We start from the raw sequence: 26,523 nt of genomic DNA, 5'->3' as shown, positions 1-26,523 counted from the left end.
ATTATGTGTGTATACTGTACATTTTAACATAGTTATGGGGGAAAAAAGCAGCCTAAATGCTCTGTGTACTAAGGGTTAAGTATATTTGGACATTTAATATAACGTTAAAAGTGAGCAGAGATAGAGAAAATATGGAAAATAATGTGCATAAAAAGCAGGGAGCCTGCAAGTCAGTTCTGTTTGAATCCACCATGAATCAACTGGTTTAAAAGGTGTCGTTTGAAGAATATAAGGAGAGCAGTTTTGGGGGTAAAAAACTGTAAAGGACTCTGGTAGATAAGGCAGATTAAAGGTCCAGTGTGTAAGATTTAGGTGCAATTATTTCCCTTTGACAGACATAGAATATTGAGTGTATGTATTGTATGAATGTTCTCCTACGTGCTCGGAATGGAAGGGTGAGGTGAGAGATTTTCAACCGCAACAGGCAACACCATCTTACATAAATCTTACATACTGTGCCTTTAAGTTGGGTTAACTACTTCTTTAACCTTTCAGATTGAAAAAAAAAAAAACATGTATAAATGAAAGGAGAAATAGAGGAATAAAAAGGTAGGCAGAGGCTCCGAGAGGAAGTTATCATTTGTCAACATTGTTTAGCCAGCACGCCACGACATTTTGAATTTCTTGGCAGACAGCTGAATGAGCAGCATTGTCGAGAGGCAGTAATTGAAAGAAATGGAGCTGAGGAATGGGCGGCTCCGGAATAAGTTTTCATCTGTCGAGATGGAAACAAATTTGGTGAAGGATTCACGATAGGAAGCTGGTAATTGCATGACTTCTGGCCCTGTGATGTAATCTCTTCCTGACATGTGCACGGCTCATATTGATACACACAGGAAACATGAGCATGAGGACATTTTCTTTGTCTTTCTGTCCTCCACCCCTTCGATATCTGTTTGAGTCGACAGATGACATAGATGAATGGGGAAAGGAAGGAACACAAGAGGCTTCGCTACTGATTAAATCTTTATATTCCGCCAAAATGGGGGGGGGGTTTTGTCGCATGTGTTGCAACATTAAAGTCAACTTTAAATCTCCGAAAAGGGCAGCTGATGCACTGATACTAATATGGGTCTCTCTGTGTGTCTCTGTCTTCTCCGTCTTTGTCTTTCTCTCCCTCAGGCTCAGTGTCTCTCAGTGTGTTCCTGGTGTCTGTTGCGTTTGTAGTATGTGCCGTGTGGCTGGTAGCTCTCTGTGGCGTCTGCACCTGGTGTCAGCGCAAACTGGTAAGTTACTGTGTTTATTTTTCACCCCCCCCCCCCCCCCCCCCCCACACACACACACACGCACACACACTCAAAATCATATCAGCCAGGCTGGTGCATGTCAGAGTGGTTTCGGTGGCGCGGGCAGACATTTCAAACGCAGCTGCTTGAAATAAAGAGGTGAATATATTGACAAGCAGTAACGGCGGCAGATAAAAATGATGCAGCTCTTCCAAATGGGATGTCACTTTGCTTGACAGGGTCGAAAAAAAACCACACAATAATTACATCACACTGTATTGTTCAGAAACATGGAAACAATGAGTACAATAGACGCTAAAAACGCATGTTGTAGGCACTGAATATGAATTCTCCTCTTCGTCGTCTGTTAAGCTTTTCCCTTTTGATCACACGGTGACCTTGAGTTGAATGTACACAGTGATTTAATGCCGCTGCTCTGGCGGTGTTGTTGTTGCTGTTGTTGACTGATGTTTTTTCTGTTGGTGTTCGCTGGCAGTGGGGCCACAGAGAGCAAGCATGTTTGGCCATGACAGTAAACACGATCAGTAACCGTGCACTCTGTAAACATGGCTTTGTGCATCGTGGCTTCTTGCCTCCAGCCTCCACTGCCATGCTCATGATTCATATGCAAATAAGCGTCATTCAGAGCTAATGGCTCCGACCGGAGCAACTGTTATTCCTGCTCTATATTATAATCTGGTGGCATTGCCTAAACTCTGTCCTGCTGTCCTGCCTCACTGCCTCAGCGTGTCCTGCTCTCTCGTCGCTCACCTGTGTCTGTTTCAGGAGTGAGTCAACAGCAGTTAGTAAAGTACACAAGCTGAGTATTAAAAGAGGAAAAAATTTAAAAATACTCACTGGATGAAATATGTTGAGCACAAAATGTAAATAGTTGTTGTACCAAAAAGCCTGAACTCCACTATTAACAACTGTTGGTATCTTTGTCTGTCCTTAATGCCTCCTACTTTCTATTTTGTCACTTTCCTTTTCCCTTTAAATGGTTTGGTTTGGTCCCATTGTCACATTATCTCTGTGTCGCTGAGAGGAAATCACAGATTTTCCCAGGATTGCCTCTCTTTTCTCATCTCTCTCTCTCTCCGCTTCATTGTCCTCATCTCTTCTCTATCTTGCATTTCATTATCTTATATTAACTTGTGTGTCTCTGGATAGATAAATAAACACATACTGGGGGAAAAAAATCTAACAATGAAGGTCACTAACAATAGCTATGTAACTAGTGATTTTCATCCCATTGATTGTGTTCCCTGTGAATCTTTTTGGCTGTAAAAGTCATAAATATCATCACAGTTTCCCAAAAACATCAGGTGACATTTCCCTGTTGCTTGTTTTGTCTTGTTTAACAGTCTCAAACTATATGTTCATACAGTAACATCTGTCATAAAGTAAGAGTGGCAAATATTCAGCATTGTATTTCCAAATTTAACTTTAAAGACATACTTATTTATTAAAACAATTCATTTTTAGCCTACTTTTAAAATTGAAAAAAGTTTGTTTTAGATAGTTCTAAGGAAGGAAGGAAGTTACATGATTAACTATTCTATTCATTAATTTTTTTATTTTATAGTAAACAACAAGGAAGGAGACATAACATCAGCTCAATAGAGAGTGATCAAACTTTGGCCAACAATTAAAATGTCTTGTGATTGTGAAAGGAAGTGTATAAGTTCCTGTTTTTCTTATCACCCACTTACCCCCATACAATGGAGTATTAGGACCACATTGAGAAAAAAAGTCGTAAATTTACTAGAATAAAGTCTTAATTTTACGAGAATAAAGTCGTAATATTCTAACCTGTTGTTTTAGAAGAGGAGAGTTGTTAAAATGAGTCCGCCTGGTTCTTTCTGCGGAAAAGATGTGTTTTCTTGCTCTCCTCTTCTAAAACAACAGGTTAGAATATTACGACTTTATTCTCGTAAATTTACAACTTTGATCTCATAAATTTACGACTTTATTCTCGTAAATGTACGACTTCTGGGATTTTTTTTCCCTTTTTAAAGAGATTAAAGTCATGAGAATAAAGTCTTGATTCACGAGAATGAAGTCGACTTTATTCTCGTAAATTAAGATTTTATTCTCTCGACTTTAATCTCTTTAAAGAGGATTAAAGTCGTAAAATTAACGAGAATAAAGTCGTAAAATTAACAAGAATAAAGTCGTAAAATTTATGAGATTAAAGTCGTAAATTAACAAGAATACATTTGTAAATTTACGACTTTAATCTCGTAAACTAAGACTTTATTCTTGAAGACTGTGAAGTTTTTTCCCCCTCAATGTGGCCCTACTACTCCGTCGTACCCCCAAGATATAAATAAACAACAAAAACAGAAGACACAGCAGGAAATGTCCAACTTTTCTGTCCAGCCTGAGATTAAACAGGAGACAAATAACATTTAATTATTTATGTACATGACATTAGGTGAGTTTGAGTGAGGAGTTACTGCCAACATCAGGTGAATCCCCATGACAAGCAGCTATTGCGTTAGAGATTATAAGGTGATAAACAGTATGAAAGTATGAATTCTGTATATATGTGGACTGCTGTCTTGGTAAATGATGTTTTAATCTAGAATCTTCGAGTCAAAGTTTATTAAGAGACACGTTGAATTGACTTATTAACATTTAATTCCAGGCTGTCCAAACGTTTTTAAAAAGAGGGCCAGGTTTGATAATGTGAAGATGGTCCCTTCAGACCTTTTTAAAAACAGTAAAAGTCCCTTGCAAATGCAACAGTTTTATAATCATTTTCATTTTCATTGTCACAATTAGCATTTTTAAATGGAAATGTGACCAAATCTAAGCCACGCAGGAGTGGAAAAAATAACATGCATGAATCTGTCTGTCACAGATGGGTTTCAAACCCAGGACCCTTGACACATGATTGAGACCGATTTTCTGTCCGAGTCCCTCTTTAGCCATAAATAAATAAAAAATATTATAAAACCAAAACTGCAGGACGTTGGCCTGCCTGATTTAGCCAAACCATGTTATGTGCATATACTGGCTGTATTGCATTTGAACATGCTTCCTTAATCTCTGATGAGATACCATGATAATTTTATGACTTCTCATCTTACATTTCTTTGCATGTAGCCACTTAAACCGAGCCTGAGAGGCACACTGCCCCGATGCGATGACGTTGACAGCCCTCTGTGGGGCGGTGTGTGCACCACTGAGGCCCTTGTCAGCATCGACACGAGATAACATCGGTAAAGTCAACATTTTGTGTGATTAAAATATAAGAGATAAATCACTTACTCGTGTGATACGTCAAAAATATGAATGGTGCATTTCTGACCATGGTACAGAAAAAAAAAGCATTTTCTTCAGGAGTGATGAAGCTGGTCTCAATCAATTTATTCTTTCTATGGCAGTGTAACACAGATGGGGGGAGGGGCTGGAGGGGGAGTGGGATGCAAACAGCCACAGAGAGACAAGCAGGAGGAGGAGAAGATGCTGTTAATCATTCAGGTGTGTGACAAACATGATAACAGCAGGATTTGGGAGGAAGCTCAAGAGGAAAAGCAGGGAAACCCTTCCTGCTCTACTCATACCTGCGACATCCGCACGTTGTATCTGTAACTTCCATCGTTACTATTCTGCATTCAATTTTAAACTCTTTTTTCTGTCATCACAGTGACATGCTCCTGTTCCTCCTCATCCTCTTGCTCCTTCGCTCTGTTTCACATCCTCCCACACTCTCTCAACGTTGTACCTTCTCCACCCTCTCCATCATTCTGTTTAATGATAGATGAGCCGCACTTGATAGCATCCTCATGACCGCTGAAAACACATCCCTCTCTAAGTCCCAGATTCTAATATTTTTCCCCTGTCCTCTGTGTGTCTGTGTGTGTGTGTGTGTTTACAGTGCAGTGGCTTAACACGCCGAGCATCAGGTCAGACCCAGAGCTGTGCTCTCTGCTGAAAATGATTGTCCTGAGCTGGACACATGAGATATGAGAGGATAAATAATAGAGCAGGTTGTGGATGTGTTAGAAATAAATAAAAACAGTTGGATAATAAAAAAAAGAAAAGAAAAGATATCACCTGTCTGTGACTGAAAAGCTGTTTTAAGACGCTGGTAGTAACATCTGTCTCGAGTGATCCAATCACAAGTGGAGAGCACTAAGCACAGGTGTGAACCCAGTGTCTGCTGAACGTGTCGATCACAAAAACACACTCAGAAGTGGTTCTTCGGAAGCATGTGGTGACATGACTGAACATGCAGTTCCACAGGAGCTCGCTTCACTTGTCAACGCCATAATTTGAATGGCAAAGGGTCCATTCATACTTCTAATTTGGATTGTTCTATTATTCACACATACATGTTGGAAACAAATCACGTTTCCAGAGAAGAACGATGATTTGAAAGAAAGTGGATCGATCGTATCCAAGGAGCTGGTTTACAACACACTTAATGGCCACTTACGATGCAGTCCTGACGTCGCTCTACAGAGAGCTCAACACCATTTACTCATGAAATCGTATTGATTTGCGATGGCAGCATGTTAACCCCACAACAGGTTAAATACGTGGGGCACCATATAAGCGGTCCATCATCTTCAAGAACCACACGTTGCCTTCTGTTATGACCAGGATTGATTGGCACATGAAAGAGGAGATTCCCTCTTCCCAACACCCCAAGAAACCACCAGCTACAGATTAAACAGAACATTTTAAAGGTTTATTTAACCGAGCATGAGATATGCTGGCCAAATAACAGCTATATGTAGGTGGAAGATCTGGAGTAGGCGTGTCAAACTCATTTTAATCCGGGGGCCACAAACGGCACAGTTTGATCTCAAGTGGGCCGGACCAGTAAAATAATAGCATAACAACTTTAATGAAGTATCTTTTTTACAAAACAAATGATGAACAAACCTCCAATCTCAAAATGACTGAGGTTAAATAAGTGCAATTTCAGCAATATTACCATTTACCAGTCTTGTATAAAGTACCTTAAAGGGATACTTGAATAAAAGTACAAGTATGTTACCAGTAAATGACTTTTAAAGTATATGACAATTACTTTAACTAAGTATCAAAGGTCATTTTCTGATATCAAATGTAGGAAGTTGGGAGTGAGGCGTTGGGATTGAGCCATGGTGGCTCAGTGGTAAGGCGAGTTGTCTTTCAACTGGAAGGATATGGGTTCAATTCCCGGCTCTCCTATAGTCTATATGTGTCCTTGAGCAAAACACGTTGAAGCGTGTGAATGGGTGAAAAGTGTAGCGTAAAGCAGCTCATCATGACTCTGGATAAATACAGACCATAATACCAACTCTTCTTCCTCCTCTTCTGATTTTATTTGTTAGTAATGAGTAACAAAAAAGTTGCTAGAAAATAAATAAAGTAATGAACAGATACGTGAATTTTGTACTTAAGTAACAGTAACAAACTGTGAATTTTATGAAAATTAAAATTAGAAAAAATCATCCTGTGGGCCGGATTGGACCCTCTGGTGGGCCAGTTTTGGCTGGTGGACTGTATGTTTGACCCCCCTGATCTATGTCAGTTTTGGAATTAGATGCATCTTGAGTGATCATGTACTGACTTCCTTTCTCTGCATGCATATAAACATGTACTATTACTTCTGTTTCCAAAGACCAAAGATGTACATTTGTGTGTGTGAGCGAGTGAAAGAGGTGGATAGAGTGAACAGAGTAGGGAGGGGTTGAGCGAGAGCGAATCAATGCGCTGCACAAATAATTCATTATTATTTACTCATTTGAAGTAGAAACAGAAAAGCAAATCAATACGTGGCTGCCAATGTTGATAATGTGGCAGGGCACCGCGAATAAATCAATGCATGAGAAACACCGAGAAGTGTTAAAACTACTCTCAGTTCATTATGTAACTGGAGTGGATCTGATGAGTGGGCGGGGCTTCAGTGTGCCTGGTGTGAGACGACCTCCAAAATGTGGTCTGAGTGATTGGATCTTAAAGGCGTCCACACCTGTATTTTATGACTGGATCATTGTGGTCAGCATGTGACAGGTGTGATGCTGCTCAACCTTCATTAAAGGTACAGTGTGTAAAATGACCATAAAGTTGCAGCTGAACATCCCTGACCTCACTCTTCCCTTCCCTTGCACTTCTCCGTTTTATTTACACCCACAGTATCTTCTTCATTACAGCCCTGACAGTGTCGACATGTGGAAAATCATCATAGGTGTTTGTGTGGATGCAGATTGCTGAAATGCTCATCTCGGCGCTGATTTCGTGTCTCTGAAAAAATGCCATTTTCAAATAAAAACACAACCGCCTGCATGTTTGAATATGTCGGCTATGTTATTGTTAAATCATACAAAGTGAAACAGTCATACGCTGTAGATTTGACTACACCACCCGATGCAGCTGCTTAACCTGCCGAATAGAAGGTGCACATTTGACGATATTGTTGTTAAAGTGTCTATATTTGAATCATTTTCAAGTTCATAAATTTAATTTCGTGTCTTGCTCCAACGGATGTACAAATGTGCACATTTTTTTTTTTTGATTCATAGCATCACTGCATTGCCTCATTTCACTCTGTGTCTGCTCTGTTATTAGATCTTGCCTGGGTTCAGTCTGCTTTGCTTTGGCCGTGTCAGGAAAACTCGAGCAGGATGTTTAATATTGCTTTATTAGCTCTTATAATTTTTATTTATTTATTAATTAGCTCTGTACAATACAGTGAAAGTGTATGCCAGGGCATGTTGCTTGACATAGGCTTTAAAATGCAAACGTGGTTCTTCAGGTATTTGAGGAGATTTCCGTTGCCACTGACTACTAAGTGTAATTTTTACTCACTGCAGGTTGAGGAATGCTATTTATTTAGCCCTAATTGCATGGCTAATGTGCTCTAGTGTTGAGGTTATAATGATAAAAACACAATAGCGAGAAGAAGAGTAAAGAAAAACATCAACGTAAGAGCGCTATCACCCTCAAGAGTTCAATAAAACTCAGGGGTCAATCACTGTTACTGCTGTAGATTGCTCTGCTGAAAGCAACTGTCCATTAGTTTGCTCGTTTGCTTAATGCAAATATTTGCAAATGATCCTGTTTCAGTTTTTATTAAGGGGCAAAAAAAATAGCAAATGCTGTAAATACAGTTGATTTTCCCCCCAATAATAACACTGCAACACTGGAATATACACGGTGCAGCTGTGTTTGCTATGTCTCGTCAAATATGTTAATATATGTCTCTTTATGTTTAGTTAAAGTCACTCATGTCCAGTCGTGTCATGCACTTCCTGTTTTATTTTGGTACCCTCTGTTTCCAGATCCCAACTTCCTCCCTTTGTGTGATTTTTTTTCCCTCCATTGAGATTGCCAAACCCCACCCCTCATTGGTTTCACCTGTGCTCCCCTATACCTCATGTTCATTTATGTCTGTCTTGCGTCTCAGTCCTGACATCCAAGAACCACGTCACCAATATAAGTCCAGTTTTTTTGAGTCTAGATTTTTTTTTATCCTCCTTGAAAGCGTTTTTTAATTTGTGTATAAATTCCTTTTATTACCCATCCTTGTTGTGTTTTAAACCCTAACAGTATTGTTCCTTCAAGTATTTCCAACAACTAAGTTTTACAGTTTACAGGAAGTGTGGATCTATGAGGTACTGACTTATATCTTGTTTGAATGTACTGTATATCTCACCATTAGACAGACTTCTCTGACTGAAAACTGTAATTTGTAAACGGCTCGCTCTCCACACCAAAATCCATTGAAAAACACGATGTTTTTAGGTCGCAGGAACACAAGAGCTGCTGGTCTACTACCCACTCATTTGATAACTTTGTGTCACTTAATGACATTTCAGTGCGCGGTTGCAAACACACAAGTCACAAAAGAACACATTGGAATTTAGTGAGGGAGGCAGCAGTGGATAAACAACTCATGTGTGCTGCGACGTAAAATCACTGATTTTCTCTATGGGCTTTGGTGCAGAGAGTAAACGCTTTGCAAAGCAACACAAACGTCAGTTTTCAGTTTAAAAAAAAAAGTGAGTGTGAACCAGTTTTTTCCCCTTTAAGTACAATTTTAGCTATTCAGGAGAAGACATATTACATGTGTAGTTCTTTTGTGTGAAGGAGCTAAAGTGTGTGCAGCAACTGGGGCCAGAAATGTTGTAATAAATCACAGTTGTGTGCAGAATCTGTGTTGTTTTTTGCATCTCATTGTGGTGAAGTGGTCCCTCGTCACGTCTCAAAGCTGGCTCTAGCCCTGGCATCAAACCAATTTGTTGCTCTCTCCTCATTTATCATATTTTACATGTTCGAGTCTGATGCTTTTCTAAAGCCTCTTTAATGAGGCCTTCAGCTGCAAACCTGTTGTGGTAAACCATGATCAAGACCCGGTTTTAAGACGCGTCCACCCCCCCCCCCTTCCATGATTCTCTGTCTCTGTCTGTCTGCAGGGGAAGCGGAATAAGCCCTGGGTGGAAGCTGCGAGTTCTCCAGAATCCGTGCGAGGTCGAGGGGAAAATAAAGCCATCAAGTAGGTGTCAGGAAGGGTGTAAGATGGTGGCATATGGTAATGATCTATGATGAGATGATAGAATCACATTTTTAACAGCCATTTCTGCCATTTGCTTCATCTCTGAACGGTTTTGCATGGTCATATTTCTCTGTCTGCAAACTCCAAAAGTTACTTCTTTATAGTCTCTTGTAAAAACATTGCTAAACCAGCTTCACTCTTTCAGATACATAAAAAAAAAAGAGTCTGGAAACACTATTGCAGAGCATTTTAGGTTGTAAACACCCATTAAGGTCTGTTTTTATCTGCTCATCTTGAGTGACTAATATTTCTATTCTTTCTTTTATCGTATATCTTAAATTATGCACAGCCCTGTCAGTTTATTTAAACTGGAAGTTAAACATCACCTACAACCAGGCTCCTATTGGTCAATATTAGATGCCAATCATACAGTGTCCACATTTTAAAAGTCCTGACTAAAGTTTAGCAGGCGGAACTTTTGGTCTCGCTATAACCCGGACTCATTTAAGTGACGTGCCACAATAAAATCTACACTGGTGACAAGGTTTGGATAATAGAGAAGTTTCTGACAGAGGCAAAAAGAAAACTGTGCAATGTTTCGGAAACTAACAACAAACTTTAAATTCAGAATTACTGATTTTAAACTCAGAATTACTGACTTTAATCTCAGAATTACTGACTTTATTCTCAGAATTCTGACTTTAAACTCAGAATTACTGACTTTAAACTAGGAATTCTGACTTTAAACTCAGAATTACTGACTTTAAACTCAGAATTCTGACTTTAATCTCGGAAGACATCATGTTCTATTAAATCAATCAATAAATAGCAGCTCTTATTCAAATAGAGTTCTTTTTGCAACCAGCTGTCCTGGGTCTCAATTTTCCATGTCCATTTTTATATAGGTTCTATGAACAAAAGTATCTATTATGTAAGTTCAGGTGTCCACAGTTTCACAACACAACTTTATAGACCTTATTGCTCCTATTTAAGTCTCTCCCTGACCTTTACATTCATTGCTGAGACAGTTCTCTAACTTTTTCGTCTCTCTTTGACTTCTTTGTAACCGTCTTTGGATTATCTGCCGCTCTTTCCTGCCTCACTTCTCCCTCTCTCTCTTACTCTTTGGCCACAGCGATCTAGACAGAGACTTCTGGAATAACAACGACAGCAGCAATGTGCAGCAGAGGTGGAGCTCCTACCCGCCCAAGGAGTTCCTCTTGAACATGTCTCCCTATGCCCCCTACGGAGACCCTCGCCTCACACCCAAGTGAGTCTCAGTCCTGGCTGGTAAGGGAACTCTCTGTCTGTGCAGGGCTGTAGTGAACACGGACTTGAGTGCACCTTGAAAACCCTCCACAAAGCTGCACTGACATAAAAAACAAAAACATTATAATTTTGCGCACGCCAAATTGGTGCAATTAGCTATTGGTCTGCATTAAATGTGACGCAAAATATTATACTGCTCTAATCAGTGAAAATGTCACTTTTAAAGGTTCAGTGTGTAAAATTTAGGTGAATTATTATTTTTTTAGCACTCTTGCCTTTGCAGCAAGAAGACCTGGGTTCAAGACCCGGTCGGAACAAGGGCTTTTCTGCATGGAGTTTGCATGTTCTCTAGGTTCTCTGGCTTCAAAAACATGCAATATGGGGATTAAGTAAATTGGACACTCTAAAATGGACTGTAGGTGTAGGTTATACCCCGCCCATCGCCTTATGTCAACTGAGATTGGCACAGCACCCCCCGTGACCCTCATGTGGAGAATAAAGTGGTAGGAAATGGAAGGAAAAGATAATTAATGACCTGAATTACCTCATTTCTGCAGAATGAGCCTTTTATATTTACATCAGGAGCACGGCCGGCTCTGCAGGAACCATCATTTTGGACCAGTAAGGGAGAGATGTTCACCTGCTACATGCAACTCATTTTACACACTGTGCCTTTAACAGTCCAAGAGGCTCTCTCTGTGATGCGGCGTGGCGACGTGTCTTTCAGCAGACGTGTCCCCCTCATCCCTTCTAATCCTCGTGCATGTCCACAGTACGGTGGTGTTTAGTATGCGCTGCAGGTCACGCAGCACCAGATAGAGATGCGACCGACTGAAAACGATGCCTCAGTCGAAGTGAAAACATCGACAGTGGAAAAAACCACTTTATGATTTATCTGCGTTATATTGTGTCAGTGTCCAGGTCATGGGAAAGTTAAAAAGCACAGTTTCCTACAGCCCTGCTCACCTCATCAGACCCTCTTTACCTCTTACCTGCAACCCATGGGGTGTTACCATGGAGACAGACAAACCCTCAGAGAGCATATCTCACTGTTTCACCTGAACCTCTGTGCCCCTTATTGCAACACAGTCTCTCAACTCCAAGTGTTCACATCTGCTCCTCGGGATCTTAGACACACACTTACCTTCTGCAGAGGTTTGACTGTTGTCGTTGATGATTCCCACGATTTGTCTTTCATCTGTGAACGGGTGACGCCAGTCTTATACAGCGCCATTCATCAAACACCAAAGCAGCCGGCAGCTTGTGTTGATCAGCGTTATCTCATCACAAGGTCCGACTACCGTGTTACTCCAAAAGCAACAGTTTGCTGCTGTTGCATGTGGAGAATGAGCTGGAATTTATTTTTATCACAAGGCCGCCAATTGCCCGTCGGGCTGGATGATTTGGAGGAGAATGTGTTGTGCGGGGAAAAGATGGCGTTTATTGAACAATAAAGTGGAAATCCTAAGTCAGAAGTGCGGCATAATTGCATTTCCTAAATTACAGCATTTGTGATCTTGCAATTACGACTTGAAAATGATTAATTACCAGGTAACAATAAATGAGACTCTATCAATGTCCAGCTCTTAACTAACCTTGTAGAAGTGTGAATTTATACACATACAGCATATATCTTATATATATATATATAGATAGATATATATCTATATATATAATACATGTTGTTTGCAGCTTATTAAAAAGCAATCATCTGTAAGACTGGTGTCAGCCTTCTCATCTAACCTCCCCCGAGAAGCCAATAAGCATATTTCCCAAAATATCTTGAGAAATATGAAACTTTTTCTTCAATGTGGTTGTTTGCGTTTCATTGTTTTCCCCTTTTTTTTTTTTAATTTCCTTCTCCGTCCACTCGCTCTGTGTTTTCTGTCACATCCCTCCTCCTCCTACTGTGAGTACTCACCTCCCGAGCCGAGTCCGCCGAGCCCTGTTCCAAAAATAGTGCCACTACCCATTGTCTACAGGGCTGCAATTAAGTGTATGGATGGGGGAAAATGTCAGTTTCATATCAACCTCTCTTCCATCACTTGGATGCATCTCACACACACACACACACACACCTGTGAGGTATTAAGTGAATCTTTTCACTCTTATCCTCCCTAATTACATCTTACTCGACTGCTCTTAACCACAGGGAGATCAATTACAATCTATCTGTGCAGTGACATTCAAATGACTGTAAAATCAGTGGCTGCGATCGCTGTTGTTATTGCGCCGCATTATGTTATTGGCGGAATAATTTACGTTCGAACGGTATTTAATGGGCCGGTAATTGTGGCATTTCCGACGTATGTGGCAGCAGATGAACGAGAGAGTAAGAGTCTGAGTCGGTGCTTTGCATAAGGGGAATAAATATACGTTTAACCAAAGCGTAACCAGGTATGCACGTGCATCGTCTTGTGTCTTGTTTGTCGTTGACGACGTTGTCCTGCGATGCAACTGTCGTGTTGTGCAATTATGTCCTCATTTAGTCAAAGTTCCCGCCCCTGGAGTCTGAGGTTCCGTCTGAGAAGTTACCTCCAGTGAGTATTCCACGCTGGCCTTCATTTCCCCGACACATGAATATCAGCTCAGACATCTTCACTGCTTAATTTACCGACTGTCTCGCTGAAGAGAAGCTCGGACATTTTAAACAGGAGTTGCCACTGTGTTTAACAAACTTTACTAACAATCCTTTTGCTCTCCGACCATGTACGTCTGTGCGTCTGTCTCTCGTCTGTCCCCCCCTCTCTTCCTCTCTCTCTCTTTTCTTTGTTTCCTTGTTTCCTGGTCCGTTCTCTCTGTCTGTCCGTGTTTCTTTTGTCTCTGACCCACGCCACGCTGTTCCTCCCAGCGGGGCAGTGGATAAGGGTGGGCAGGGCGGTGCGGGACCCTCTCTGGGGCCCAGCGACAGCGGGGGCGCGTGCTCTGCGACTGGGGAGGGGCCCAGTCGCAGTGACAGCATTCGCAGCATGGTGACGGGCGGCAGCAAGGCTGGGCGCTGGCAGACCATCCAGAGCCACATGCATGCCGGAGGTCTGCGGTTTGGCAAGTGAGTGACGCATGGTGATGGAGGGGAGGGGGCGGGGCAACAGTGGGCACAACACAGCAGCATGGTGTGGATATCAAAAGACGGGTGCGAGTTTGAAGAAGCATCATGAATGGTACGGTAGATGATTAGGGTCACAGAGGAAAATAATATTTGAGTCCTGACTTTATTCTCAGAATTCTGACTTTAATCTCAGAATTCTGACTTTAAGAACTAGAAATTAGAACTATGGGTACCCTGTTAGGACCAATTTGGTGAGAGTCCCTTTACATGCAGGTGGGAGAAACACAGGGTGGCAGATGTCCATTGGCGATTTTTGGTCAGAAATCAGAATTCTGAGATTAAAGTCAGAATTCTGAGAATAAAGTCAGAATTCTGAGAATAAAGTCAATAATTCTGAGTTTAAAATCAGAATTCTGAGTTTAAAGTCAGAATTCTGAGATTAAAGTCAGTAATTCTGAGGTTAAAGTCAGAATTCTGAGTTTAAGGTCAGTAATTCTGAGTTTAAAGTCAGTAATTCTGAGTTTAAAGTCAGTAATTCTGAGTTTAAATTCAGAATTCTGAGAATAAAGTCCGAATTCTGAGAATCAATTTAGAATTCTGAGAATAAAGTCAATAATTCTGAGTTTAAAATCAGAATTCTGAGTTTAAAGTCAGTAATTCTGAGGTTAAAGTCAGTAATTCTGAGGTTAAAGTCAGAATTCTGAGATTAAAGTCAGTAATTCTGAGTTTAAAGTCAGTAATTCTGAGGTTAAAGTCAGTAATTCTGAGGTTAAAGTCAGAATTCTGAGATTAAAGTCAGTAATTCTGAGTTTAAAGTCAGTAATTCTGAGTTTAAATTCAGAATTCTGAGAAACACAGGGTGGCAGATGTCCATTGGCGATTTTTTGTCAGAAGTCAATTCTGAGAATAAAGTCCGAATTCTGAGAATAAAGTCCGAATTCTGAGAATAAAGTCAGAATTCTGAGATTAAAGTCAGAATTCTGAGTTTAAAGTCAGTAATTCTGAGGTTAAAGTCAGCATTCTGAGGTTTAAAGTCAGAATTCTGAGATTAAAGTCAGTAATTCTGAGTTTAAAGTCAGTCATTCTGAGTTTAAATTCAGAATTCTGAGAATAAAGTCCGAATTCTGAGAATAAAGTCCGCATTCTGAGTTTAAAGTCACAACTCAAATATTTTTTTTCCTCTATGGCCCTAATCCTCTTCCGTACGCATGTACTGTCAAACACAGATGAAGCTATTTCTGCTGCCAGCTGTTTGGCAGGGTGTCCCTGTGATGCACGAGTAACCCTTAAAGTCTCTCCATTATAAAGAACTCTCTCGCCAACAAATAGCATTTACAGTACGATGTAAACGTTTGTTGTGGGCCTTGCACATGCAAAATTGTGACTTTATGTCTGTGCAGCTCTGTAATCTTTCTAATTTTGTGCTGTTTTAAATGCTGCACTCAGAGTGACACATTTTAGTTGGGGAATAGGGAAGCGAGACAGCTGCGAGCAGTTGCCATGGCTGAATCACAATTTTGTGGTTGTGGTCTTCTCTAAGTTTTCTGGATGCAGTCTGGACAAGTAACATTATGTTAAAAGTCAGATGTACCACAGATAACTCACCAAAGTATTGTAGGAACAAATATGGAATGTCTTGCACAACTGAAGGCGAAGTGAGTGAGAGAGAGAGAGACAGCTCAGAAGTCCACAGGGGGCGATAGAAATTCTGCACTGGAGCTTTTCCACTACATTTCAATTATTTATTGAATTTTTACTTGTACTTTATTAACTATTTATTGAATTTTGTGATTAGAGGGATGAGAAGGTGTCAAATGCATTTCATTGTATCGACTACACTGTGACAATAAAATAAACTAAAGAAGATTTCTGATATTTTAATACTGCATATACTTCCTGTATTTTCTGGATGTATTCTAATAAAGAGATGGAGAAATAATGATACGTGGTAATTTCACCAGTGCATTGGAAATCTAATGGTGGCCCATGACTTACGGGCCACCATGTGCTGACGTATCATTTTTACGTCAGCACAGTCCCAGTGAATTCACACAGTCATAATATTCCTATACAAGCGCCAATTTTCCGCAGTCGAGCAGTTTCAAGAATTTCAAAAGAAGCAGCTGTTCATAAAGGAAGATTTTCCGGAAACAGCTTGTTTATTCATCCACGTTTTAAACCGGGATCAAGCTGTTGCATAAACAGCAGGAGAGCAGTTTTATCAGAACATTGATTCATAAGAAAACAAACATACCTTTCCTGCAAAATGGTTGAATGCGGTATAATTTTACCTGGACTGAACCTTCGAAAAAAGTAAAGAATGAATGTCTATGACATTTTCTGTGGATGTAGAAGAAATAATGTTAAAGTGAATCCAGTTAGATGGAAACTGAGTAGCCTTCACTGAGTCACACCTCTCTTTGTCTTATTGTTGTTATTTAATCAGATAACTGGAGGTTTTAAAAGTATCATGTGTTTCACAGAAATAGCAACGATCACGGAGAAGCTGAAAACAAAGCAGGGAAAGTATCGTGAGAAACAACACAGACCAAAAAGGCCGACGTATCCATCGTCTTTAGTGTTTTGCCGCAACTCAGTTAGAAGATTCAGCTGAATGATTAATTAAAAATTGCGTTCTGAGGGTTCACAGTTAATGTCACTCCGCCATTCATTCTTTATTTGCCAATTTTGTATTCGTGAACTTCGTCCTTGTTGAAACGGAACACAAAATATCATTTTTAGTATTAAAAAAACAAATGGACTACATGCCACTTGATTGAACTGTTGATATTAAAAACTGCTTCCTCAAATAATGGAATAATGAGTTTTATGATGGTGCAGTAGATGACCTGTGAGGATTTCAGTATAGAATATCTGGACTTAAATCTAATTTGACTGTTATTCTTCACTTCTGTCACTTCTTTTCTTGCCCTTTTTAACTCAAATCTGGCTGAATATCCGTTTCTCCTCTGGAATTGGTTTCTATTTTAGGCCATTTTCCTTCCCCCTCCCTCCCTCTCTCTCCCATCCCCCTTTTCTCTGTGACTCCTGACTACTTGATCTTTTTTTTTCTTCTTTTTTTACCCTCCTCAATTTCCCTTAATTATGCAATCATTCAAGGTTTACAGTCATTTTAATTGACTTTCAGGCAAGAAGAAAATGTGAAAATAGCCCGATATGAGAGTAATCTGACACGGTGTATGAAGCGAGCTCATGTTCAGGGTATAGTGTGAATAGCTGGTGCCGCACGATAGATACAGTCACAGAACAGATGTACAGTATCAGAAAGCACAGGTCAATTCAATTGAGAACCCTTTTTTTTTTTTAAATTTAGTTCAGCCAATTTTATGACACTGGACAATTTATTAGCACACAGACCGGCTCCCAGACGTCCAGCCTAATTCCACCATGAATCATGAGCTTCAAATGTATTGAATTTTTCATTAAGTCAGTAACATTTTATATAGCTGTCTGTATGTGTAAATGGAGATTTGATAACTTTTTTATTGACATTGTTGGAAGAATCTCAAACACTCGCTGGCTTTTGTGACACTGTGACTCAGTGACATTAAAGGACAACATTTTTAAGGTTTACATAGCCCAGGCACATCTGAGGGAGAATTCACATCTACTTCCTCTTTGCGTTGGTTTTGTATGTAACCCTATTACATTAGATTAATTTAGGTTAAAGTCAGAATTCTGAGATTTTAAAAAGTCAGAATTCTGAGATTTTAAAAAGTCAGAATTCTGAGATTAAAGGAAAAAATCCGAATTCTAAAATAAAATGTCAGAATTCTGAGATTAAATAAAAAGGTCTGAGAAAAAGTCAGAATTCTGAGACTAAAGAAAAAAATCAGAATTCTATCATAAAAAAATCTGAATTCTGAGATTAAAGTCAGAATTCTGAGATTAAAGTCAGAATTCTGAGATTAAAATCAGAATTCTGAGATTGAAGTCAGAATTCTGAGATTAAATAAAAAGGTCTGAGAAGAAATTCTGACTTTTTCTCAGACCTTTTTATTTAATCTCAGAATTCTGAGATTAAAGGAAAAAATCTGAATTCTAAAATAAAATAAAATATCAGAATTCTGAGATTGAAGTCAGAATTCTGAGATTGTAGTCAGAAGTCAGTCTTTTGATTCAGAATTTTGACTTTAATCTCAGATTTCATGTAAACTTTGAAGAATTTTCATTTGGAACAGTGTAGATGTGGAATTTTGTGAAACTTCTTGGGGGACACACAAGGTGACTTCAGTTGTGCTCCTGTTTGTGAGTTTAGGGCCCAATTCCCTGGTCTTTGTACCACCCGTAGACTGTTTCAGCAGCAGAACATGACGGAAATGAGTACGGACGTATAGTTTTTGAGGTATTAGTCGCTTGTAAAATGAGGTGTGACTGTAAATGCTACGCAACCTTTAACATCTTTGGATTTTTATGAACAGGGGTTTTTTTATCTTTGACTTTTAATCAAAGAAGCTGATATTGAATTTCCACTGGGAGCCTCAATCCAGGCCCGACCCAATCGCTTCGGAATGTTGATGCAGGAAGTGAAGGAGACTTTGACCTCTGGAAACTTTAATCTGCTCAACAGAAAACAGCAATATAGCAATTCACAGTCGAATATTATACACAAGTAAACATTCACTTAAAGGCCTGTCTTCGACAGGGACTCCAGTGGCCTGTAATTTGTTGGGCATGTATGAGAGAAACCGGAGATGTAAATGAGCTCTTTCCTGTATTTACTAGATCCTGCTTCCATTTCTGTGCTGTTCACTGGGGGTTTGTCTCCCGGATCCCCAGCAGAGTCAGAGCAGAGTTAACGCTGAAGAGCGCGTCCAACACACCGCGACCCGGGTCCAGGCTGTAAATCCTCCCTCACAGCATTAGCTCCCGACAGAGCTGCTCAGCACAAGCTTACAGTCATCAGGCAGAGCGGTGATTGAGGGGAGGATAAGGGGTGAAGCACTATTACATGATTGTAAGAGTAGCAGACCGGTAATTAGGGAGCAGACTTAAAGAACAGTGATTCGAGGGGGTGTGGAGGTAGATTGATGGGAGAGCTGAGGGTGAGGAAAAGATGAATGGACGGAGGAGATAGAGAGCAGTTCAGCTCCGAGGCACAAAGGTAAAAGGGAAGAGTGGGAAAAGAAGCAGGCGTGTACGGGACCCAGGAGACACACGGGTGGAAGCAAAAGACAACAAAGCAAAAACAGGTAGAGGCTGGTAATGAGGGACAGAAAGTGTTTAAATACAGGCTCAGGTTAAGTGATAGTTATACTCTGAACTTTAATCCACAGCAGACGCTTTATTTGTAGGCTACACCAGTTGGGAGGAGAATAAATGAGTGTTTACACACTGCTGCATGTCTGCCCATCCGTACACAAGTCTGAAAAATTCTACACGTACGGATGAATAATAATCATCGCTGTTCTTTTTTCTTCTTCCCCTTTTTCTTATTGATCTTCTTCTGTTTCCTTTGAACATTCTCTACAAACGGACGTTTCACTCATTTGCACTTTGTTTTTGACTTAATATCAACATAATCACGTCTTACTAAATACTAAGTCCTTTAAAAGTCGTCGCGCCTTGTGCCGTGTCCTCTTGTGAGCTCTACTGGTGGACTCCCACGTACGCGGCGCTTTAAACACTTGACAGTGGGCAGACCTGACACTTGCTGTTAGCTATCAGAGGTGAGCAGAGCAGCATCAAGTCAGCTGTGCCCACGGTCCACTGCACTTTGTCCAACAAACCTTGGCTAGCACCTGTGTTGGAATATTTGCATATGATGATTTGATTGGCCAAAGCTTGCGCTGCTGCTTAGAAAGTTGACATTTGCGTTCAGTGGACGCTCTCGCCGCGTATGTGTGAGTCCAGCGTAACACCAATGTGTCTGCCTTGTTGTAACCATCTCCTCCCTTGGTGCCCCCATGTGTCTGCTCAGTTTCGGGGACGCTTCCCTGTCATCTGCCTCCACCCTTGAGCACATCCCGTCCTCGGCCGTGGCTCGCCCTCGGCCCCTGGTCCGGCAACAGAGTCTCCAACAGCCCCTCACTCACCAGCCCCCTCCGGGTCCCAACGACCCCCCGGTTACGTCGCAGAGCCTGGGCCAGCTTCACACGGGCCCAGGCGCGGGAGGTCACCGTGGGGGCCCGCGGGGGGTCCGGGGGAGTCCGGCTGGAGCCTCCCGGTACAGAGGAGCAGGGACTGGCCGATCAAGGTCGAATCCGGGCAGCTGGGATCACATGATGGAGCAGATCCGCCACAGAGGGCTGGACGTCAAGTCATTCTTGTGAGTGTCATTAAGTTTTATTCTCTGTAAAATGATCCTTCAGAAAAAAAGAATGAATAGATGATAAAACTGCTGCTTTTATCATCAGTGATGCAATGTGCACCATGGACGTTATTATTGGACACTGCACTGATAGCTCTCCATTAATAAATCATAGGCAGCTGACATTAGACATTTTTTACCAAGTTTTTACCGTAACTGAAATAATCACATTTTTGTCCGAGAACGGGACGGTGAGGAAACTGCAAAAATCTCATGTGTTTAAGATATTAGTGCTGCTCAGTGATACATTAAGATTAGCTTAACATTATCTATCCTTGAATTACCGTTCATGCTGAAAATGTTAAATTGGACACTCTGCAATGAACAATATAACCATATTTGTGTCTTTGTTGTGGCCATTACTGGAAACCCCTATGAAGAATTTTTTTAAATTACAGTCACATGTGGCATAACTATACATTTACAGTAAACACAGTCACTTCCTATAAAAGTAATGCAACTCTTAGCCAGTAAATAACTGTGAATATACAGTTGTTGTTTTTGACGACCTCATGATTTTTCTATGTTAAAGATATTAGCTGTACTTTTGCCCCCAAATAGTGTAACGTTAGTTCTTCCTTCATTGTTCCTCGCTGCACCTTGATTTTAAATGTATTTTTTAAATGTTTGAGTTTGTTGAAAGGATTCTAGTATATGTTCAAAGGTATTTTTTGATTATGTCATGTCAGCTCCAGTGTTATCAACCTTAACTTCAACTTCAATTTCATTGATATCCAAAAGGACATTTCATCTGCTGCACAAAAGAAAACAGAAACATTAAAAAAACAGACAACAAATGTACAGATCTCACTAAACCAGAAACTGAAAAGCATTAAAAACAGCATCAACAACATAGTAAATAGTCAATTTATTAAAAGTATGCTCTGTACTCTCTGCTGAAAAGAGTCTCTCAGTGAAAACCACAACAAAAGACATAGTTTGATGACATCTGGATGCAGTGTGGGATCATGGGAATTGTCTTCACCACCGCTGATCAAAATCTATCAAAGCAACTCAAGGGGGTTTTAGGTTGGAAGTGTTAGCAGAGAGGAAACGGTCATTACCTTAAATGGAAACACAGATTTCTATGGATTTACAGGGTGTTGGCAAATCTAAGTACACTACTCAACAAAATCGAGAACATTAGTCCTGTTGCTTTTACAATTAAAGTCGTAAAAAAACCTCGCTTCAAAAGAAATAGTTACCAAGGTCACTCGAGCTGTTTCCAGATCCATTCATGACCGAGCAGGACGACAGATTGTTTGAGGGACGAAGCACGGAGAGCACTCTCCTCCTCCTCCTCCTCCTCCTCCACTTGACTTGAACGATAGATTACAGATTATGTGCTCTACAAAGCAGCAGCTGCACGTAAACGCCCCCTCCGCGACCGTGAGCGTCGACACTCGCACACATCCTCCTCTCCCACATCTGTACGCCTCTGCACTTTTTTTTTTTTTTGGTTTGTTTTGCATGTCTTCCCTTTAACAGTGTCTCCAAGCCAGTGACCCTTTGGAATTATCAGTCGAAATAAAGCTGGGTACATACAGTATACGTAGGGAGGTTGCATCCCCCCATTGTCAACTGTCCTCATGAATCTCTGCAGACCAAACGTGCCAGTTGTTGACCCTGGAGGGGGGAAACTGGGCAGTGGGAATATTATGCGTTTGCTATCAGTGGGCTATGACCAACCTAATGCATCACCTTCCACTTGTGTTCAGCGTGTCACTGTGGCAAGCGAGGCACTAGCGTCTCAGATAAATAGAGCTGGCATTATGTTGTGATTTTCAGAGCATTCCACTTCCAGTGTGCATGTCTTTTACGGTCGTATGCACATCTGTTCATGTTATTGATGATTGCCATGCTGGTAATACAAATCCCTAATGGGCGGCTGTTTCGGGAGGACTAATATGTTCTTCTTCTTGTTGATGTTGCTTAAGGCGGTAATGCACTCCAGAGAAATGCAGGCAGGCTGGGAGGATGAATCAGAAGAGTGAGATGAGGGGGAAGATCGGGAAGACTAGGGAGACCCAAAAATATTGTACCTTAAAAAAGATTTGGAGTCTTTAACCCTTTTTATCCAGTTCACATTAGCATATACTTTGGGGAGCTATGTACCAGAGGTCGACTGACAGTGGATTTTAAAATGCAGATAGAATAAAAACAGATGATCAATCAGCCAAGGGTGGAAAAAAAAGAAAAATGACAGTCAATGTCATGATAATCCAAGAATATATACATTCGACTGCAGAAATGATGAAATTTGCAATGTTCCTTGAATGCATTAGCTGTAGGTAGTTCGTGCACTGCATGTGTGTTTGTAGAAATAAACAATGCACCTCTATAGCTCACATGTTCTTGATATTTTCTATATATAATCATGAATTGTTTCCTGAAGTCCTTACACAGCTGTTTTTGTCATTAATCATCGGGTGAAAAATCATTTTGTGGCCCTTCATTGAACAGTTATAGCCAGTGACCTATGATTTGTGCATGGTGTGCTAAGAGCCACATGACGGGTGGAGGCGGCACATCCCTGATGCCAATATGTTGCGAAATGTCTTTTCGGAGCTGAAACCTTGAATCAGTCGACTTCTAATGTCCACAATCATTCATTTGTAATCATCATCATCACAAGATTTCATTTTTCTCATTTTGAAAGATACTTGATTACGGTTTCATGTTGTCAGTTATTAACCTTCCCTGTTATTCCATTAGAAGCCAGCTTCTTTCAGTCTTTGCCTCATCAAAGTGGCATTCAAACCAAGGCGTTATAAAAACTAGAGAATTGACCTTGATCTCTTTGTGTCATAAAATGCTAAATAAAGAACGTACATAAAGGATGTCCTTGGATCGGCGCAGAAAAGGAAAGAAGAGTTTTGTGCCTGCATGTGGCTTGTTTTATTGTAACTGTGAATTACAAGGTTAGTCGTGGCCAAATGTTTATTTGTTAAGGTCACTGCTTGGCTTCTCAAATTTACGGCGCATCATTCTTTAGTGGGAAGTCATTTAAATGACTCCCGGCATGTTAGGGAGGGAGAATAACCGCTGTAAATCAATGAGATGTTTTTTGGTAAAGCCACTTTTTTTAATGGTCATTTCTTTTCTTTTTTCTCTGCATGTCATTTCACTTAGTGTTACTTTTATCTCTCCAATAATCCAAACTCTTCTTATAGACGTCGGCTTTCTTTCGCTGTATTTTTCTGTGAAACTGATATTCAGATGATGATAAAGCCATGGCAACAGTGTTTCTCTTCTTTTCTCCCTGTGATATTCATTGTATTCAAAATATCTAATAACCACTATATCTGGAGTGGATTAAAAACCTTCCTGAGGATGGATTCTTGCTCACACTGTTCAATGTTGCATTATTGAATCTCATATATTTGAACACAGAAGTGTAAGCAAAAACATTGTATGGATGTTTTTAATAAATGCTCATGTATTATAGGCTCAGTGATGATGAATATCACATTGTATCCACTGTAGTAAAGACTTTTTTAAATAGACACCAAGTCCATAGGTACTTCAGATAAGATTAATACATCAAGTCAGTGTTAAAGGGCCCCAGCGGGGACATAATATAATGTAACACTGTTGAAACTACACATGCTACACATAATGAAATTCGATGTTACAAGTCCAGTGTGTAAGTATTAATGACATCTAATGGTGAGACTGCAGAATGTAGGTTGTTGTTGTTTGTTTGCTTAGTAAAGCCCCGTTTCCACCTCGGCACGGCACGGTTTAATTTGGTTTTCCACTACAAAATAGTGCCTACACAGCCATGACTCAAACAAGCGACTAGTGACTTGTAAAGCAGATGTTTTCAGTGTAACTGAATCATTAGAATCAGTTAAATAAAGTATTTGTTCAGTACTTCCTCCCAGGACCAGAGCACAGACCCCGTCTGACCCTGAAATACAGCGGCAGGATGTGTGATGCCGCCGCCAGTCTCCATCACGATCAGACTCCTCTGTTAAATATTGAGATTTTAGACAGTTCCCTGGTCATTTTTGGTGATTAGCCCACGTTTTTAGGATTGTTAAGTAGTTTTAACTGATCTACAATTTGGCTTTGTTCAGCTTGATTTTTTCAGCGTCCTGTGATGTCACGCATAGTATCACCAAAAAAGTACTACGCTAGTGGAAACGCAACTTAACCGTACTGTGCCGTGTCGTGGCGAGTAGACACGCTATTATTCTGGCAAGGCCCTTGCCTAAAGTCATTTTACAAATTCTATTTTAAAGCAATTCTTCCAATAAACCCTCCAAAAAAGTCAAACACTGGACCTTTAAACATTGCACATCAGGTCATTTTGATGCCATAACTTGAACAATTGGAACAGACAGTAAAACTCTATGGTTTATAGTTTATGCTGCACATAAATCACCAAGTTAGTCCATGTTTGGAACAGAACTGAAAAAAACTGGCAAACAAAATAGCAAGTAATGTATGCAGTAACAGCGTGTATTTTTAATTCACCCCATAGCACAGTGGTGTTGGTTGAGATAACACTGCAATGTCAAGTTTGGACTGAATATTTGTTCAAATTAAATAGTGTCCTCACAACAGTCTACTACCTCTCTCCCTCTGTCTTTGTTCATGAACTGAATGTGTGCTGTGTTGTTGTCTGTGTGTGTGTGTGTGTGTGTGTGTGCTCTTCTACCTCCACTTGTCTACATACCTGTGTGGTCTCTGTGTGTTGTTTTGTTTGTCCATGTGTCCAGTGAGGGGAAGATGGTTGTTTTGTCTCTAGCTATCGGGCTGGCCGAACAGGATGACTTTGCCAACCTCCCAGATCTGCAGGAGGCCCCAGCGAGCAAAGAGAATGAAACCACACCTGAAAAGAGGTAACAAAAGAAAGAAGAGAGAAGAGGATGAGTTATGAGTTAGTCAGACTCAAAGGGAAAGGACTGTTTATCTGTTACTTACCACTCTATTTATAGATCATTTAGGAACAAATAGATTACAAAACATGGCATTTATTTGATCATGGGCTCTACGTGATTGACAGTTAATTCAGTGGACGAGCTCTGAATTAGAGCCGCCGCCTCCTCCTCTCCTCTGAATGGGATTATATCGGGTTTTGAGGAAACCGGCACTGGCTAAAAATCCTAAAACTCGCGGCTTCATAACAGAAGAACGTCATCATACTTTCATCGTGCCGTAACCCAGCTGTTAAAAATGCATCTTAATCAGCGGATGTGATGAAACACAACACAGATTAAACAACACATTTTCCCTCCTATGATATCTGTGTCGAGTAATGTGTTGGCGATTTATCCACTGTTTGCTTCGTATCAGTCATTTTAAGGAGAAAACTGTCCTCTTTCAGGGGGTCACATAGTGGTGTAGTGGTTGGCCCTCTCGCCTTGCAGCGAGAAGACCCAGGTTTGAGCAAGGGCCTTTCTGCATGGAGTTGCATGTTCTCCACGTGTGTGCGTGGGTTTTCTCCGGGTTCTCCGGCTTCCTCCCACAGTCCAAAAACATGCAATGTGGGGGTTAGGTAAATTGGACACCCTAAATTGACCATAGGTGTGAGTGTGAGAGTGAATGGCTGTTTGTCTCTATCTGTGTGTGGTGTGTACCCCGCCTATCGCCCAATGTAGCTGAGATTGGAGGATAAAGCGGTAGATGATGATGATGATGACTGTCCTCTTTCACACATAAGAAGGCAACACTCACGTGTAATTGTAATCGGATATTTAGCTTTATAGCAAGAGTTTAGATGTAAGGGTTTTTGGGATGTGTTCATACTGCAGGAACATTTTTATTTTCCAATCAGAACTTTTCAAACCTATCTGCGTGTAACAGATGCAGGAAAAATGAAGATGCATCATTTAGCTCTCGAGACAGTGCTGATACACTATATGTTCTGTGCTGTAGTCACACTTATGTGCATTTAACGGTCTCGTATTCCCATCGCCGGTTGTGTGTCGCGTTCAGAGTGATGCAAAATGACAATTAGGGATCGATTATGAGCATCTGTACAAATCTCGTTCCAATCGCATTCCAAACCACATGTAAATGTGCTTTGAGTCAGATGTGTTTTATTTATTCCGTTGAAAAAGGGCCTTAGAATACTGATGTCAAGACACAAAATGCATCCCCACGATCACCTACATATTTTCTGCCCACGACGTGAAAATGT

At 40.6% G+C, this 26,523-nt stretch overlaps 1 protein-coding gene across 4 annotated transcripts in view; it reads left to right on the top strand.

The window, feature by feature from the left end:
• syt7b (synaptotagmin VIIb) overlaps window positions 1–26,523 on the top strand; it is a 105,852-nt gene that overhangs the window by 52,528 nt on the left and 26,801 nt on the right. For 2 of the 4 annotated variants that reach the window (XM_058628813.1, XM_058628814.1), the window contains exons 2-7: window positions 1,123–1,226; window positions 9,644–9,723; window positions 10,859–10,993; window positions 13,844–14,041; window positions 19,983–20,330; window positions 25,100–25,222. In XM_058628813.1, the coding sequence (XP_058484796.1) occupies window positions 1,123–1,226; window positions 9,644–9,723; window positions 10,859–10,993; window positions 13,844–14,041; window positions 19,983–20,330; window positions 25,100–25,222 (988 nt within the window). The remainder of the gene's footprint in view (window positions 1–1,122; window positions 1,227–9,643; window positions 9,724–10,858; window positions 10,994–13,843; window positions 14,042–19,982; window positions 20,331–25,099; window positions 25,223–26,523) is intronic. The other 2 variants (XM_058628815.1, XM_058628816.1) reach the window with 2 other exon arrangements.

Source organism: Solea solea, chromosome 5, assembly GCF_958295425.1.
Source record: "Solea solea chromosome 5, fSolSol10.1, whole genome shotgun sequence".
In the NCBI taxonomy this organism is placed as follows: domain Eukaryota; kingdom Metazoa; phylum Chordata; class Actinopteri; order Pleuronectiformes; family Soleidae; genus Solea; species Solea solea.
This window is presented reverse-complemented; position numbering and strand designations above follow the sequence as displayed.